Source organism: Ammospiza nelsoni, chromosome 2 (assembly GCF_027579445.1).
Source record: "Ammospiza nelsoni isolate bAmmNel1 chromosome 2, bAmmNel1.pri, whole genome shotgun sequence".
NCBI classification, from domain to species: domain Eukaryota; kingdom Metazoa; phylum Chordata; class Aves; order Passeriformes; family Passerellidae; genus Ammospiza; species Ammospiza nelsoni.
The window spans coordinates 80859713-80878762 of record NC_080634.1 but is presented as its reverse complement, the minus strand read 5'-3'; the positions used below and the strand labels follow the sequence as shown (position 1 = coordinate 80878762).

At 40.1% G+C, this 19050-nt stretch overlaps 1 protein-coding gene across 3 annotated transcripts in view; it reads right to left on the bottom strand.

Annotated features, from left to right (window-relative positions):
* PCCA (propionyl-CoA carboxylase subunit alpha) overlaps positions 1 to 19050 on the bottom strand; it is a 274780-nt gene that overhangs the window by 62322 nt on the left and 193408 nt on the right. For all 3 annotated transcript variants that reach the window (XM_059466064.1, XM_059466066.1, XM_059466063.1), the window contains one exon: positions 7437 to 7535. In XM_059466064.1, coding sequence (XP_059322047.1) covers positions 7437 to 7535 — 99 coding nt within the window. The remainder of the gene's footprint in view (positions 1 to 7436; positions 7536 to 19050) is intronic.

Below are 19050 nucleotides of genomic sequence, written 5' to 3'. Positions count from 1 at the left end.
GACAACAACAAGATCTTAGAATATTTTCCACAAATCTTCTGGTCTCTAAGACTCTCCAAGCTACTAGAAGGCAGCAGCTGCAGAGAAGGTACAATACAAAAGCAAAGAAACTCCAACAGACCAAAAGCAATTTTTTTTTTTTTTTTGCTTTGCTTACAAATGAAAAAGCAATGATACCCCTAAACTCAGAATTAATTTGAACTGGCAAAGGCAATCAGATAAATGGATACACAACCTTCTCAAATACAATTATCTTAAACTTTTTTTGGCTGAAAGTAAAAGCAAAGTAAAAGGTAAAGTAAAAGTTTTTATTTGCTGAAAGTAAAAACTGGAGATCATTTGTTTTTTTCTGGAGACAAAAAACACAGATTGTCACTCAGCCAATGTTTTTTGCAATTTTTTCAAGCTATGGCATGACTATATTCCCAGATGAAAAAACATGTAGCAAACTACCAAACCAAACCCAAAATTACAAGCCCAGAAAATTTAATGATAAGCTACAGATAAAATTTTGATCAAAACACTGGTAGTTTCCCAGCATGGTGCTGTTTTTCAGAATGCAGAATTTCCCACAGCTCAGTTCCTATTGCTTCATTTCAACTGCTCACTAAAAAAAATTCTGAATATCTTTCACCAGAAATTTCAAATGGAGAGTGCTGTCTTTTGGTGAGTACTTATAAATTCTCGAAAATTCCACCTAACGAAACACAGGCCAGAATCATCCCCAGACAGGTTTAATTAAAAAAGAAATTATTCCCACCATAGGGAAGTCAGGGGAAGAAAATACACAGTAATTTACCTTGTAAAATTGTAACAGATTCATTTGCTAGTACCTAATCTGTGAGATTTTGTGTACATGAGAGTGCTTGGACATGTGGAAAGCTCCATCTTCCACCCATGTCACTCCAACCTGTGGAGTCCCATGGTTGGGTCAGAAAGGAGGAAAAAGCTGCAGAAGTAGCTGTGAAATTTTTAAGTCATCCTCTCAACAAAAAAGGGTGATTGATTTAACCTTACCAGTCTCATTTTCCCTCTCCTTCTAGCAAGCAGAACTTCATTTCAGCACTGCCTTTGCACTGTGCAAAATCCCAGTGGAGGGATGCAATCCCAGACTAGCAATGTGACCAGGATTTGTAGTATGCTGCAGTCTGTCTGTATTGCACTGTACTTTCAGACTTGTTCACCCTCACAAGCCTTTCCACTTTGGGAATCACCCCAGCTTTTCACAATTTAACATTCTGCACTGCTGGTGCCATCATTGTCTCCCCCTAGAGCATTAAACTACAGATGGGAAGTTAGCCTGATTTTGTGCACTGCTCTACCCTCAGCCATTACCAGCCTCAGTTCACACTTTACAGTAAAAGCAGCCTCAGTGAGTTGTTCTTCCTCAGGGCATGTCCACATTTCCCAGGTTCTTACAAGGGCAGCAGTCAGCCAGTGGGGAACGAGATGATCAAGTGCTGTATGTGAAGGGTTTTGATTGTGAAAGGTGTCTGAGATGTTAGTGGCACTGTGCTGAAGCAGCCTTTCCCACTAAAAGGGATCCTGCCAGAATGCTGAAATACTGGCCTCCCCTGGCACCTGTTGCAAGCTACATCAGTCCTTAAATGGAACCTGTTCCCAAACAGTACAAATATAGATGTTAAATACAGGGTGAGGGGCTTACAGGGCATCAGTCCCCACAGATAATTGTGCAGGTGCAGTTTCTAAGAGGCTGAGGCATCGTATCACTACTTTTTAGGAGTTCTCTTAATGCCCGGCATTTAATTGCAGTAGAGGACTTGGAAATTTCTGTCCTCCCATAAACAGAAAAATAGAAACACAAATCCTTCCCAATACTTCTTTATGGGATATCCAATGTGACTGTTACTTGTCACTTCTTTTTGCAAAGTTTTTTTTAAATACTAAAACCAGTGCAGGCATGCTATTACATATACAGAGAGTGCCTTGTAAGTATGCTCATGTGTTTCTTTAATCCTTGAGATTGGTAGGTGTTACAAAGAAGTAGATAACAAATTTTAGAACTAACAAAAAAGAAACAATCAAAACAAAACAAACAAAAAACCACATAATCCCACCCCCACCAAAAATCAACCAAAAAAAGCCTCCACAGGAAATATTTTTATGAATATGTTTATTCAATATTAGTAAAGAATTAATCTAAAGGACATTTACTTCAAGCTGAGATTTACAAAAATACAATAATTAGGCATTTAGTCTTCTCTAAATTCTAGTCTTCTTCTAAATTTTTGCTCTTACTACATTAAATCACAATGTGACTAGAACTTGTGGAAGCTTTACCCTTGTTTTGGCATGCCATGACTCATCCTGCTCCTATAAGGGGGGGAATCAGTCAAAATGCTGCCATATGATTCTAGATCTGATAATGTCTGTGACTGCCTTGAGAAAAATTCCTGACAGGATATATAGTCCTTTCTCACTCTTATGCCCCTCCTCCTCCTTCCCCTTTGCTCTCTGAATGTGTTACCATGTTCAAGAGAACCACTTCTCATCTCTTTCAGGGTTTAGATATCATAAAACTATGAGTCTGTCAGCAACTGAACACAATGCTTTGTTCCTTGGACATACAGAGAATCCTTATAGTTATTCATCCTAATATTGTTTTGAAAATGGATAGCTCCAAGAGGAAAAATATAGGGCATAAGATACCATGACAACTAATGTTATTTGATTAACATCTTAAGTAAGACAGGGATTGATTTAACCTATCAGTTGACCACTCATTTCCTTCCTGAATGAAAAAAAGAAAATGTATTCATTTTTATTAAAGAATTGGTAAAGGTAGTGGTATGTGCTTTTAGTTCCTCTGCTGTAGTTTCCCTTTAATTTTCCCCTTCCCTTCACATATTCTCCACCTGAACCACGGACAAGAAATTTGTACCAGATTTGGCTGGGTTAGTCATAACTGGAAAAGGCTGAAAAAAAACCAACAGGGAGTGAGCTACAGGTTAATCAATGTGGGCCATCAGGAATTCAGTGCTGGGGCTCACACTGGCTTTTCTCTACCCAAAAGTACAGCTATGTGGGTACAGGATAACCAAATGTCTGCAGATCATTCTGAGTCCCTCTTCTGGAGACAACCTAGCAAGAGTAATTTTGAAGTCATGGTTAAAGGACAACTGCAGAGTATGTGCAGTAATTGCACAGCACAAAAAAATGGACTGTCAAGCAGTCATGAACACTGCTCACTAAACCTTCACAAGATAATTTTCAGGGGCTAAGAAACTGAATGTTCTGAGGTAATAGTACTTTGGATTGAAAACCTATATAATGTATCATATCATTATCACAGATTACATCTGAGATCTCAAAACAGCAAAATGAAAAAAAGGTAATTTTTCTTACAAAAGTAAAAAAATTACACATCTGAAAAAACTCTCTAAAGAGTTGTAGGAAATGAATACTTGGGCAAAAGCTTTGTTCTCCTGTCAGGCATTTCCCTGGAACAAAGACTTCACAACCTACAGCATTCCCATTTGTTCTGTTATTATAGACCAAAATAATAATCTAAAGAAACATTGTATCAGAGAAGCACTTATATTTGTCATACCCCAGGATGCAGAATATACTACTCCTGCTGCAATTGTTGATGCAATAAATAAATTAAATGAAAAAATAAGTGATGCCACCACTGAATCCCCTTTAACACTAAGTAGAGAAAGCTCCCCTGATAAATCTTCATCTATTTCATTCACAAAAACACTTGAAGCTTGAGACTGATGATTTCAGCTTTACAGGATCATTCTTGTTTAGCAACTCCATTACTCTCTTAATTACACCTTGCTGGGACTGATAAAGACCTCTTTACTGTAGAGTTTGGGACACAGAACAGTTATGCTGGAAGGGAGCGCTGGAAATCAGCTAGTCATATTCCCTGTTCAAAGCAAGACTAATGTCAAAGTGCTACTGAACTGCTCAGGATCCTGTCCAGTTCAGTTCTCACTACATTCTACAGAGCTTCAGTTCATCACACTAATTCTCTGAAAGCCAGGAAACACAAAAAAGGAGGTATCACCAGTGCTAATGTAAAATTGCTTTGCTGAAGGTGTTAAAAGCCACAAAAAGTTTTCCAGGGTCCAGGCAAAATGCCTACACTACCTCTATGGGGTAGAAGGTTTCATAACAGCGAGATAGCAGAGCTGTGTGCCCAACAGTTTGGCAGTGAAAAGGCTGGGTGCATGTGATGGAACTAAGGGTTACAAAAGCACTGGCAAAGATGGTGACAAATAGTTCAAACTGAACCACTCTCTGGCTCTGGCTCAGCATCCTTTTGCTACAGGGAATACTCTGCAAGTAAAAGGTATTTAAGGATGAGTTGAGTGTCTGATGGTGGGATCAATGAAGGCACAGCATTCAACAGTCTCAAGCAGTTGTAAAATTTCTCCATGTAGCATTGCCACAGAGTAGCCTCTAAATCTGACTGAGGTCAGCAGTGTTTTTTGAGACCTTGCCCAAACACAGGCAGTTGTTGCTTTGAGGATCTCCTCTTAGACTCATTTTTTTTCTTGAGCAACCTGCTCACCCTGCTGATACCTGGTGTTCCTGCACAGTGTCCCATGCAACCTGACTAGCAAGGACAGAGCTGCAGTTAGGTTCAAGTCCATCTGCTGGACTCCATGGATTCCTCATCTTGAGGTCCCCTTAGATTCTAGTTCCCATGAGGAATAGATGATGTTCAAACTCTATGGAAAAAGACAACTTTTTCCTTCCTTCCACCTGCTCCTCAGCTCATACTGGGAGACAGACGAGGTCACAGACAACTTGTGTGGGCACAGGGCTCACTGAAATACAGCTTACTTGTATATGGGAGGAGAGACAGAGAAGTAAAAATGCTCCCAAAACATGTAAAATTGCCCCAAAATATGCCTGTGGTCTTTCTTCCACCTGTCCTTACTTTTCAAGATACCATATTGAGCCACCATTCTCCCTTCCAGTTTCCACTAGAGTTCTTGTTTTTCTTTTCCACAACTCAAATCAACCCCTACTTTTCCACTCACTCTTCACAGGAATCATTAAGACCCTCATCTATTCATTTATTTTTATCCTAAATATTTCCTAAAAGGTTATAGCATATTCAAATCCTGTTTTGTATACATGAGTATGTTAAACATGCATTTGCAATTAAATAAAACCCAATCCCTTCAAAACTGAGAAAGGTGTATTGCAACTATATTCCTATAGTTCTTTGATTTTCAGCAAAGTCCAAATTCATAATGGCTAGGTGTAAGTCAAATTCTGAGTCACTAACATATTTTGAAACAATGGGAAATACTTCACCAAAATGGGAAACCATTTTGGTGAAGTATTTTTGTACAAGAAAATGTCATTTGCTTGCTGAACAAAATCCTACACTTCAGGATGTGTTAAATTCAGCCTCACCAAATGAGAGGGAGAGTTTAGTCATAATTAGAGAAAATGCTGAGAAACTGGGATTAACTGCAAAACTATTAAAAAAAGCCACAAAAAATTCCCCATGATGAAATCTGAGTACTACAAGAAATGCCATGGGGTCTGCCCACACCCCCATCCCTGGAAACTGTATCTCAGAAGTCTCTTGCTCAAATGATCCCAAGTTTTCACCACTTCGTCCCTTTGTATAGCATCCTATGGATTTCCCAGTAACCCAAAGCAGCACAATGATTTCAGAGCCCTTATGCTGCAGCCACAGGACCTGCATGTACCCCAGGGTTCTGGTCCCACCCTCATCTGGGGACCTGGCCAGGCACTCTGCAGCTCCCATCTGCTGCACACAGATGGGCTTCCTCACACAGGAAACAAAAGCAGGAGGAGGGGGGCTGCCACACATCCTTGCTGTGCCCTGGTATGCCCTAGACAGACTGCGACCAGGGCATATACTCCTCCTCAGGCACTCAGGTCCCATACTCTAAAAAATGTCCTAGAAAATGTGGGTTTTAAACTCAAAGGCTCTTCATAACTCTGCAGCAGCGCTGGTATTCTGCTTTGCTCTAATTCTCATTGAGCCTTTAGCAGAGGAGTAAAAACACAGAAGCATGCTTTACTACTTCTTTTTAAACATGCAACAGATGCAAAAATTTGAATGTCTACACTATAATTACATAAATATATTTCAAACCAAAACATTTTAAAATTATTTATTCCCTGTTTCTGTTTAAGTGCTTTGCTAGATTGTGGCTAGACTGCAGAGTGGAGCCAAAGGTGCATAAATCCAACCTTCAAAGGAATAAAACATTCACAAAGATTGTATTTGGTCAAGCAAATTTAGAAGAATGAAACCAACTATGAAGAAAAATTAGATTGGCTGAAAATTAATAAAGCACAGCTGGAATTATTCGATTCATCCATATTTGTTGCTTAAATGGCTCTAGGGCTAAGTTTTGCAGAAAGAAGATACTTCAAGACTCAGGGGTCAATTGCTTTTGGAGACAAATTGACCTACAGGAATACACTTGTCTAATCTGGTTCTTGCAGTGGGGCAAGTCTACGAAATATATAACCAAAAAGCCAATTTTGATTCCAGTGAGCGACTATCAGAGGTCAAGTTTAAGGTTCCCATAAATTTACATATATACACTAAAAGATTAATAACTTCTCAAGCTACTGAGTTTCTTTGCTAAAAGCAAAGGCAGATAAAATCTGAGAAGGAAACAACATATGTGCTTATTCCACCTTCTGTTGGCTGGATACCATGCAGTCAGCTCACTGCATGTTGCTGTGGCTAGATCTGCAGTATTTCATGGTCATACTCAGGGAGTGCAAGTACCACTGCTGCTGGCTCAGCTCCAGAAGAAAGCTTCCTCAGATCATATGATCACTAATTTTCAAACTAATTTTATGTGCAAATTCAACTCTTATTAGCTAAATGGTGTTACTACTGTTAGTTATATATCCAGTCATATAATAATATAGTTTGCAATGAGGTCTCGTGAACACAGTTATCCACTCTAACGATAATGCTTTTCACCTAGGCAGGTTTTATAGATTCATACACTGGTATTTTTTCCTGTTCAGAATCAGGAATGTACTTAATTAAATGGCACCAAAATGGGCCAGTATTAAAATATTAAAAAAAGAAAAACACACCTAAAAATAGAAAATTTGTTTAGATATACACACACCAAAAACACACCTAAAAATAGAAAATTATTTTAGATATACACACTCCTTGAAGCTTGCATAAACCTCCCAAGAAATCTACAGAACTTAAGCCCAGAATTTACTTGGGAACATAATGAAAATTTCACTCTCAGGCAATACTGACTTTGAACTCTAGGTAAGTAACGTGGAGTGCATCCAGAGCTCTAGTGGAGTGAATTTGTCTCACAGTAAAAACATTCTGCTGTTTGTACAACATCACATCAATTTTGTGATGCAGCAGGTTTAGACCCCACGTTTCAGTATTATTTGTATGCCCAAAGAGGCTTTGGTGAGATTACCTGTATGGTCCTCTGAGTGCCATCAATGGTGACAGACAACAAGGGTGAAGCCAGGTTCCACTCGCTGGTCACATTTAGTTTCATCCCATCAACTTCCACCTGTTGTGACACCAAACAAGGCTGTTACTATTGAAGACAGACAGAAAACTGATCTCAAGTTCATTACTGCATACAAAGCAGCAACCATTTTAAAACAGATGGCTCCCAAACAACCTGTCATGTTTACTGCTTCTGCCATAAAAGACAGGGTCCAACAACAGAGTCTTCCAGCTATCTCTGGGGAGAGGTGAAGGACCTGTGAACAGCTGCCTCTGAGTAGCAAGGTTTCAAGTGATTTCCAGCAAGTAACAAACAGCCATCCAACTTTTAAACCTATCTGGACATGCTACATTTACTGCAATTAGACAAGTAATGCATATAAATTCCAGTGACACCTTGCAACCCACACAACAGGGCTTGCATATAATATTCTCTCCAAGGACCAAGGAAGAACTTTTCCTATGATTCTAATGAAGGGCTTTGCATTGTTATCTTAATTAATATGAGGCAGTAATTAATTCTTCGTCGTTTTGCCTCAAAGTCTAGAAAAACCTTGCAAATTCTGACATGTTTCTTTTCAATATACAGGTGATCAGAGAAATACAATTTCTGACTTGAATGCCAATATGCTTATCCAGAAAGTGGGTTTTATTTTAAATCATACCATATTCATTATGCAAAAATATTTCTAGGTGAAGAGCAAAAATTCTGGGTTCTGAAAAAAGTGTAGATCAGTGCAGCTGTAATGACATTTCTATCATTCTTTCGTTGTATTATAGTGTTTAAAAACACACATCACACATTCAACACTATAACAGCCTCAGAGAAAAAGATGGTTATGAAAAAAATTATTACATATGGACTAATGTAATTGGTAGTTAATATTTATGGCATATTTTGAACAGTCATCATACTATTGAAGGTAGGTAGCTATTTACTATATTGCATACATTCTCAATAAACTAGAAAAAAATTTCAATGCATTTAGAATAAAAGCTTTGCACACCTTTTGCAAAATAGAACTTATAAAGCATATTCTTTTAGGTCTCAGACTTATATTATTTGATCTAATAATAATAAGCAGCATCTTTAAAGAAATCCGTAATAGCCAAGTGCAGAGGAACAGTGTGTAATTTGATAAATTTATTTCAGTTAAGAGGAAAAAGTTCTGGCTTAAAAAACACTCTAATTTTATAGACTTTAGTTTAGAACACGAAGTTTGCCTTAGTGATACAATCTATGCAATTTCCATGGGCTTAGACTATAAATAAAGTTACATGTAAAGAGCAAGAAGAAAAACAAGTCATTTATAATGGTTCACCAATAGGCCAGATTAGCTGGCATGCTTCAGGTACTTTACACTGCTCCAGTGATGCAAACCAGCCACAAACATGGCTTGAGTTAAGCCAGACCTACAGCTGGTTTGCATTTCCAGAGCACTGCAGAGCAGCTGGAACCTCTGGTGAACCCAGACTGCTCTCAGCAAATGCATATCAGCAAATACTTTCTTTTTTGAGAACAGGAGAAAAATCTCAAAAAGACTTTTCCAAATGGAGAAAAGCAAATCCAGTGCTCTGTCTCAACCCTCTGTGATTACAAACTGAACTTTGGCAATTATTTAAATTCTTTAAATGTCGCTATTGTAGAAAGACTGTCTTCACTGGAGTCTGGATCAGAAAACATCATTTACCATGTGTCTCCAGGGATAGAAGTGAGACACCATCAAAGCAGACCAGGCTACTGGTCACCAAAAAATCTTTCAAGTATACACCATACTGCTTGTGGCAGTGTAGGATTTACATGCAGCCTCAGAGAAAATCTACAGTTCTAGCAAAGGGTGTTCCAGGGGCAGGATGCAAGTCAATACCTCCACAACAAACTCAGTCTAATCATTAGCTCTTTTGTCACTGTACAGATGAGCAAAAGAGAAGTAAACCTCTTTGTCACAGTGGTAAAGGACCTGTCCAAAATCCCTCACAAGGATCTATATAAGTCTCTCCGTTCTTGATTCTCGATTACATTAATATCAATACATTTCTGGTGGAAACCACCCTGAAAGGAGAGAGCAAGCAGATGCTAAGTCTAAACAAACCATGGCACACCAGGCTGTTTATGTGCAATAGAGAAACCAGCAGATAATACATTGCCACTATTATGGTTTCTCTATTCAAGAAAGAACAGAGGGTCAGAGGAAGGGTTATATGAACTAATGCTTATCCCATAAACTGCAGCAGACTTCTCACAGAATGGAGCTACAGGGTCTTAGCTGCCTTCACCTGCAACTCACCATGATATGTGCAACTGAGGAAGATCACAGAAATCACAGAATATTTCCAGTTGGAAGGTTCCACAAGGATGATTGAGTTCCACTCTTAAATTAATGGTCTATACACGGATAGACTCCACCACCTTTGCATTATTAGCACCATGTGTAACCAACTGATGATGTGAAGCCAAGAGAAACACAAGGAAATTTCAGTGCCTATGCTCCAATAGATAGGATGACAAAGATAGGACATGAAGATATCAGAGAAAATGAACAAGGATTGAGGATAAGATATTTACTGTGTAGTGATCATGTTACTTTTACTGCAAATGAGGGAAAAGGCAGGGGTGGAGGGGAAGATGGGACACAGTGTGCCAAAAGCAGATGGGGATTGAAATCAAACCAATACTTTATCTAATAGAGCAAACCTTCTTTCTGCAGCTCAACAGCCAACAGCTTAGCAAGGCTAGCAAGTAGAAACAGGGGAAGAGAGAAGATGGTAGAAGAACTTGTCAGAAGTTTCCATTTGCTTTCATTCCAGCTTTAGCAAGGGGTATCGTAACTGAACATAATAAATACTGCAATAAAACCAGGACCTTTTTGCTTTAGGATTGGGGGTGAGGGTTCAGGATGCGAAGGGGGACATGGGGATTAACATTAACAATATAATTAACATTATATTGACTACTTCCCATCTTACTTTGTTTCTTTGCTCCTAAGACAGGCAAGAACAAATCACCATTCAATGGATGCTAATACTTGAACTGCAGGGAGAAGATCCCAGTCAATTCACTCCTGCAGTGGGTCACATTGTGCTTTACACCATACCTACATAGTGTAGCTTTATTCGTAACTACTCAGTTCCAAGTATACACATATGTGTCTGTGCATCTACAGTAACTACGCTTGCATTGCTGCACTACACCCACGCGACATAGTGGTGGTGAATTATCCCTTTTTTTAAAGGTTTGTTTGTCCCTATGTGAGGACATAAAAGATAAAAGCAGCCACAGTCCTTCATAATTATTTCCAATTCAAAAGCTACTGTAAATGAGCTCTCAGAAAGAAGAGTGACAAGTCCAAGGCACAATGCTAGAAAAAGGTCAACAGCTTACCCCACTGTCACAACTTTGCAGACTTTCGCTGGCATGCACCTGAACTACACAAGTAGCAGCCCCTTCACCTCTTGTGGAGTGAGTTCCTGATGTTCAGCATGATATGTACCAGCTAACCAATAGTGCAAAGAGCTGCAAAGCATAATCTGCATTCAGTTTCTTTTAGAGAACATAATTTGGCATTCTGTGTGCATGTCAGGCAATTAAAGAAGGCAGCACAAGCCTGAGTGTTATAGCCCAGTTAATTTACTAATGCAAAGTCTCACGTACATCTGGCACATGTCACTTCTTTTCTCCTGGAATTGAAGGTGGTTTTCCAGGAGACTAGAGGGCAGCTAAAGCATTTGTTTCCTGCCTGGTCCTTCAAAACATTATGCCTGAAGTTTCTCATGCCAGCCTTGAGTCTGACTAACTTAAGTCCGCTGATTTAATCCCATGGTTTCAATTCTGCCTCTCAGCACGGCGTTTAACTCGAGAGCCCCAGCCCTAATGGTTTGGCTATGCCACCCGTAGCCATAGGACTTACAGCCCTTAATTCTACCTCTTGCTGTAATGGAAGTGATGGCATTCTCTAATCAATCAGATCTAGAAAATGAAAAATCACACTCTGCAGACCCGCCTTGCTGAAGTCTTTCTCTGATCAAGACAGCTGCCCATGAAGATGCACTTTTCAGGTAAACAGACTTTACTCTTCACAGGATATACATAAATATTCACTGTCATAGCCTTCACTCCCTTCAACTGCTATTAATCTAAGGGACATCCACTGGTCAGCAAGGGCTCTACAAAGTGAACCTTTAAATCGTTCCTGCAAGGAAGGAACAATAACAGCAAGCATAACTCTTGTAAAAATAAGGTTATATGTTTGAGGACTCTGTTCAAACCTACATAAAGCTCTCCTCTTCTGTGGAAAAGCAACTGTCTCAAGCAGAAGATTCCTTACCTCCATCACTGCTAACCACATCATCCATGCCAAAACAGCAAGGAGATTCTTTACATTTTTATAAATTAGGTAAAGGATAGGCATTGCTTCTTGTGCAGAAGAGGGAGTGACCAGAGAGCTGGTAGCAGTGTGGCAATAGAAGGTCCAGCCATAGGCAGCAGTATTCAGTAACAGTTTGAACTTTGGCTTAGTCTGAGGTCATGGTTACTGTGACCTCAGACTAAGCCAAATTGAGATGGACAAAACAGGTTTTGGTTCTCAGTTTTCACAAAATGCATGAAATTCTCATCTAATCTACCGTCCATCCAACAGAGAAGCACATGGGAATGGAAAAGGCAAGTGAAAACTGTCCTCTTTCAAAACCTACCTTTTGCAGTCCCATGCAATCTCAAGAACATGAGGAAAGTCTATGGGGCTGATGAGCCCAAGACTTCCTTTAGAAGCATGATGCATGAAACCCCAGGCATTTTGTAAAACATTTTGCTAGTTTTTAATGTAAAAAAAAAAAAATCACAGTTAGCAGAAGAGTTCAAACACTATCTTGCATCTATATATTCTCACAGCAAATAATCACAACACACTTCTTTATCATGAAAATTACTGGCTACCTGGAGTCTGGAAGAACATGTGGTAATTTGCAGAATTTTCTTGGAAATTATTGGGTCTTCTTGTACAACTTGCTCTAACTTTCTCCACATTGCCTTTAAGAACCTTGAACAAAATCAGAGTCATATTTGCCACATTAGGAAATAGCAGCAACCAAATAGTGCTTCCTATGTTGTCATTCATAAATGAATAATGCATAAATGCAAAGAAACCCAGTAAGATTTCCCATGTGGGCAGTTCTTATTAGTTAACCTTCTCCTTGTATATGCTTTATCTGCTGTTCTTTGGACTGTATTTGATAGTGACTCAGGCTCTGACTACTCCCCAAGTGTTTGACATTTTCTAGGACCATGTCCTGAAAGTGGTGACAGCATACTCTCATCAAGTTTACAGACGGCACAAAACTGGGTGAAACACTCGAGAGCAGGGCTGCCATTGGGGGGCCTAGGCAGGCAAGAGGAAGGGGCTCATGAAAACTTCATGAAACTCAAGACTAATTTTTAAGTCAAGCATTTAGGAAGGATGAACCCATTGCAAAGATATGTTGCGACCTGACAGCTCTGTGGAGAAGGATTTGGAGGTGTTGGCAGACATGTCAGCAGAATGTGACTGAGTCAGCAGCATGCCCTGACACCAAAAGTTCCAATCAGTGCCCTGTGCTCTGTTAACAGAGGTGTAGTCTGCAGATTAGAGGGAGGTCATTAGATCCTGCTACTCAAAACTCAGACCACATCACACACTGTGTCTACAAGACAGACATTGGCCTTGGTCAGTTTTACAAAGTTCCCATTAGCCCATTCCTCTTGCTTGCCCAGGTCCCACTGGGTGGCAGCATTGCCCTTGACTGCATTAAGCACTTTCTCCAATTCTGTCCTCTGTAGATGTAAGGACTGTGCAGTCCCATTGCTGCATCAAGGTACTGATTCAGTTGTTGAACATGACCGGTCACAGTACAGACCCTTGCAGGCCCTTGGTGACCTCCAAGCAGATTACAACCCGCTAACCATGGCCCACCGAGTCTGACCACTCAAATGGCTTTTTATCTTGTTGGCTGAGATCATGCCAAAAGACTTGTTAAAGTCAAGGTAAACGACATTCATTGCCCTCCCCTAGACCACAAATCCTGTCAACTTATCATAGATGTCTGTGAGGTTGCTGCCACTTCAGGTGGGATCTCACCAGAGCAGAGCAGAGACAGCATCAACTTCCTACCTGCTGGCCATGCTGTTTTTGATGCAGCCCACAATACTACTGGCCCCCATGAAGCCTCTCATCCTGCAGCACCCTGAAATCCTTCTCAGTATGGCTGCTTTCAATCCATTTATCCCCCAGCCAGCACTGATACCTGAAGTTGTCCCAACCAAGTGGAGCACCTTGCACAAATAAATAATACACTGACATCCACTAGCCTAGTGTCCAGGATCTATGCCCTGCTAATCTTTTTCTTCATTTCCTTCAGGATCCTAAACAACAGCCATTTATTTCATGGCTGTCACAGCAAGACTATCTTTGGAATCACCTCTTCAACCAGTTCTTCCTCGGAAGTGAGCTGCAGATCTGGGTGTGTCAACACCAGTTCACCCATCCAGTACCAGTATGAAATAGTTATCCCAAACACCACTCAGAAACCTTCCACCATTCATCCCATACATTGCCCTTCCAGGAGATGTCAGAGTCCTTGTGACCAGCACATCCTGTGACAGAGATTTCCTTCAGTCTTTTAAAGAAGTCTTAGTCTACTTCCTCATCTAGATCAGGGGACTGTACTATGTTTCTTTTCTTTTTCAATTGAACAATCCAGTGACCTTCACCTGCTCAAGTGATTTCCTAGTCTGGACACTTCGTTTTCAGTTTCTCTGTAGAAACAATTATTTGCTCTCCCAAAAACTCTCTAAATAGATGGCAAATTTCTAAGTAGATGGCTTTCTCTTCTTTCTAGTTAAGGATCCTTCTGGTCCCCAAGCACTCAGTCACATCTCTGCTGCTTAAGCTCTGTCCAGTCATAGGTGCACACACTGTGCTTGCTGGTGCCAGTGCTGGTGCTAGATGTGCCCTGGAGACACTGACAGGATTGACATCCACACCAACAACACATGCCTGCCCCTTTGTCACCACCATCTCCCTGGCCTGCAGGCACACTGCCACCAAACCCCACCTTTACATGCACAGGTCATAGAGTCAGGGAAATCCACACTGAGAGCACCTTCAAGATGACTGCTCTCAACTCAGTGAAAGAGAACTTAATGATTCAGAGTCCCTCAGGAAACCACCCTTATTAACAAAGGGTCCAAAAAGGCTGGACATACTTTTAAGATGGAAATCTTAAAGGTGTGGGAGCAGGCCATTGCTATGTACTGAAAGACAAGCTGGCAGGGAAGAAGATCAGCCTGGCTGAACAGGAAGCTTTTGCTGGAACTCGGGGAAAAAAATGAGAGTTTATGACCTTTGGAAGAAGGGGCAGCAAACTCAGGAAGAGTACAAGAATCATGTAGAGAGAAAATTAGAAAGGCGAAAGCTCAGCTAGAACTCAATCTGGCAACTGCTGTGAAATATAATAAAAAGTGTTTTTATAAATACATTAACAACAAAAAGGAAGGCCAAGGAAAATCTCCATCCTTTACTGGATGCTGAGGGGAACACTGCAACCAAGACTGAGGAAAAGGCTGAGGTACTTAATACCTTTTTTGCCTCAGTATTTAACAGAAGAACTGGTTTTCCTCAGGACAGGCAGCCCCTGAGCTGGGAGTCAGGGACAGGGAGCAGAACAGAGCCCCTGCAGTCCAGGAGGAAGCAGTGAGTGCCCTGCTGTGCCACTGAGACACTCACAGCTCCGTGGGGCTGATGGGATCCATCCCAGGGTACCGAGGGAGCTGCTGGAAGAGCTCACCAAGCCACCCTCAACCATTGATCACCAGCCCTGGTTAACTGAGCCTGTCCCTGGTGACTGGGGGTTGGCCAATGTGACACTCACAGGAAGGGTCAGAAGGAGGATTTCCACCTGTCAACGTGACCTTGGTGCTGGGGAAGGTTATGGAACAGACTGTATTGAGTGCAGTCACAGAGAATGGACAGCACAACCTGGGATCAGGCCCAGCCAGAATGGGTTAAGGAAAGGCAGGTCCTGCTTGACCAACCTGGTCTCCTTTTATGACCTGGTGACCCACCTGGTGATGAGGGAAAGGTTGTGGACAATGCCTACCTGGACTATAGTAAAGCCTTTGGAACTGTCTCCCACAGCACACTCCTGGAAGTCTGGCTTTGTGCTGTGGCTTAACTGACACAGTGTGCTTGATTAAAGCTTGGACTCATTGATCCTGGAAATATTTTTCAACATTAATAAGTCTACAATTTTATAGAATTTTTCTCCCTTCTTAAAATGCCATATGATGAAATTTGGTATATGGACACTTCTTTTAGCACACTTCAATGTCTTAAAAATTTTGCTCATTACAAATACCAATGGTCTAAAAACCTGCAATACTAGTTGCCAAAAAAAGTGCATGAAGGAGCATATAGGACAGAGAGAGACCCTGTGGCCAACAGTGTGGTATATAGACAAATGTATAAAAGTGTCATAAAAAGAAGTTCCTTTAAGCCTAAAACTGTAAAAATTGAATTCACTGATGCTTATATGACAGCAATTTCTTTGATTCAAATTAACCAGCTGTTTTATCTTGTATTCTGAGTTATTGACAATATATTCACATCAGATTAGCAGATTGACCTTTTTTCTTTTCTTCAAGTGACTGTAAGGTTAGCCTTTTGGACTTTTGAAGTGGTTGGCCAGATGCTTTCAAAAGGAAGTTAAAGTATGTGAGTTTCAATCTCATTAAAAAGGCCTTTTTTTAAAACAAACTTTCCTTTTGTTCATATCAGCACTTACTTTTTTAAAAGACCCCAAGAGAGAGTTCCAGTCTATAGATCACTTGTCCTGAAGAAAGCTCTGTTAACTATTTATAGATCATGTCCTTTTGTACCGAACTAGATCAAGCAATTTATTCAGTGCATGACTGCAGGAGAGAAATTCATTTGCTCTAAGTGTCATCAAGGCAGCCTTTTACCTGCTATGAACAAGACCAGATGAGCTGAATTGCTGGGCTTTTACTTCAAATGCACATTTTGACATTGTGTGGGGTGCCATCATAACTTTCAAGTTTTCAAAGTATTAAGTACATTCACAGAATGGGCAGTCCTCAATCACAAGAGCAGCAAATAGCACATAACCACTAGAATAAATCAAACACATGTGCACACATTGAAATTATCTCTCTTTTCTTTAAAGTAGCACTTATAGATGCAAATTACCATTAGCTGCTTTGGTAGATCTCACTTTAGAAATGGGAGCATGCCAGCATAGAGACCAAGGAAAAGAGCACACAACAGGCATCAGCTCCTCAGCTTAACAACAACAGAATCAAAACAAAAGGAGAGGGAGAAGTAATGGCCTCCATCACCTCTAATCAGCAAGGGCTTTCTTCAAGCATTCACCAGGGAAGTGATACTCTCTGCAAAATCTAGTAGAGAGGCTGCATGCAACAAAAACACTTCACTGCAGCAAATGCTTTGTTTTACTCCTTCAGTTTTCCTTGTGGAGTCATTATTAAAATGACACCTCATACTGTAACCTGCCTGAGCCCACTAAGGCTACAAAAAGAGGTGGGGGGGAGAAGTTAAAAATACATCAAGAAAATAAAACAACAATTAAAAGTAATTGACATCTGCTAACAACAGCTTCAGACACAAAAAGTACAGCTGGTTTGAGGAATATGGGTGTCTATTGTTATTGGATCAGTGTGAAAAAGAAGAAAGAACATGACTTGCTTTCCTTTTCACTTTGCTCTACAGAGACAAATGCCCTGGCTCTGCCCAGCTAAATACACTCCAATCTGGCTACAGATATTGCTCCTAGGCAGCTGGAAAATCATGCAGGTGGTTCAAACAGTATTGCTATCGGTGCATACTGGGCACTTTGAGAGCTGCATTGCACTTAGCTTTCCTTGTTTGATAGGATTATCTGCTGAGGATATTCTTGTTTTCTGTCTTGAAAAGGGGTTTAGCATAGGGACCAATGACAGGATCTGTGTGACTAGGAGCATTATGCTGGGAGCTAAAAACACATCGATTAACAGATTGTGATAAGGTAGACAGAGCTATTGAGTCACAATTCATGCCTATATACTGAAATCATTAAGCAAGCCTCATTCCAAAATGACTTTGAGCTGCCAAGTTTCCATTCTTTCACTTCAGAGGCACACAGAGATCCCCAAGCCCTATCCCACTTGACAGTATAAATTCTCAAAGAGTAGAATGACATTATCATACCAAAGTGCCACTATAAAACACGACAGACTAAAATTCATGCTACCCTTTTAGAAAATCCACATTTTGGAATACATTTCTTTCTTTTTAAGTATTCACCTAATACATATATTCATTTAGTGAATATTCATTTGATTCAGTGGAAGCTATGTAATAAGGATACACAAGCTAAGACAGATTTTATTTACTTTTTTTAAAAAATAGACTGTATCACCAGAAGCTGGATCTCAAGCTTATAGTCAAGAATTAATTACTGCATTGATTGCCAATGTGCTGCTGACACGTCATCAAGTGTAAGTCTCAAGTCTCTAATTTTTGTTTTCGTAATTAGGAGAGGGGTGAGAACCAATACTGGCCAGTGAGGAACTCCCAGTACTACTACCTAGATATCAAAAGCTGGCTTCTACTGGTCTTTTTTCTTATCTGGCCTCATCTTCTTTTTAAACTTTAAAATGAGCATTATGCATTAGGTAGATTTCCATGTCTGATCTAAACAAAACATACCACAGCAATCTGAAGAGCATTTGTAATCATGAGGGTCATATCCATCAGCTGAGAAGTGTTTTATTTCACACACCATTTACAACTTGATACAGTGATCCAACAAAATCAGCAGACACCAAAACAGCTAATGAGAAAGAAAAGCACCACTTTATTATATCTGGAAGTTGTATTCCACCTCGGCCTAGTTATGAAGGGTGGATGCTCAGACTGGACACAGTCAGCCACTGATTTAAATTACTTTTCCCATTGTACTACCATGGTACCAAGTCCATATTCTCTTTGAATTAGTAAACAGCTAGAATAAGCAACAGTTTAAAAAAAATTAAAAAGTGTCTTTGATTTGACATTGTGTAGTGACAAGAAGAAAGTACAGTGGGCAACTGAGTATGGATTTTATCCAGCAGTTCCAACCTGCTGCTCTCAGCTGTCACAACAGGATATAGGTCAACACCAGTCCTTTGAATATACCCAGTCCAAGGTTATTCACCATTTCAACTAAAAGCTTCACATGCTAAATATTTGCTATTTCATATCTTCTCCAAACTGCCCCAGACGGTTCAGAACAATAAGCGTATCATAGAATCAAACCTGATTCTTTCAAAAGCCAAATCTCTTTTGATCTCATCTGCAACATCCTTTGATCAAATAGCCAAAGAGATCACTTCTGTATGCTCTACCAAGCACTTGGATTAAGGTAAACAACAAAATTGTAACAGCTAGACTAGCTTTAATGTTTCTCAAATATGAGAAAAAGTGTTTATAGGAGACCTTTTCTTTGAGCTAGGAGATATAAGTGGACTTTCATTTTAGAAATAAAAGTAA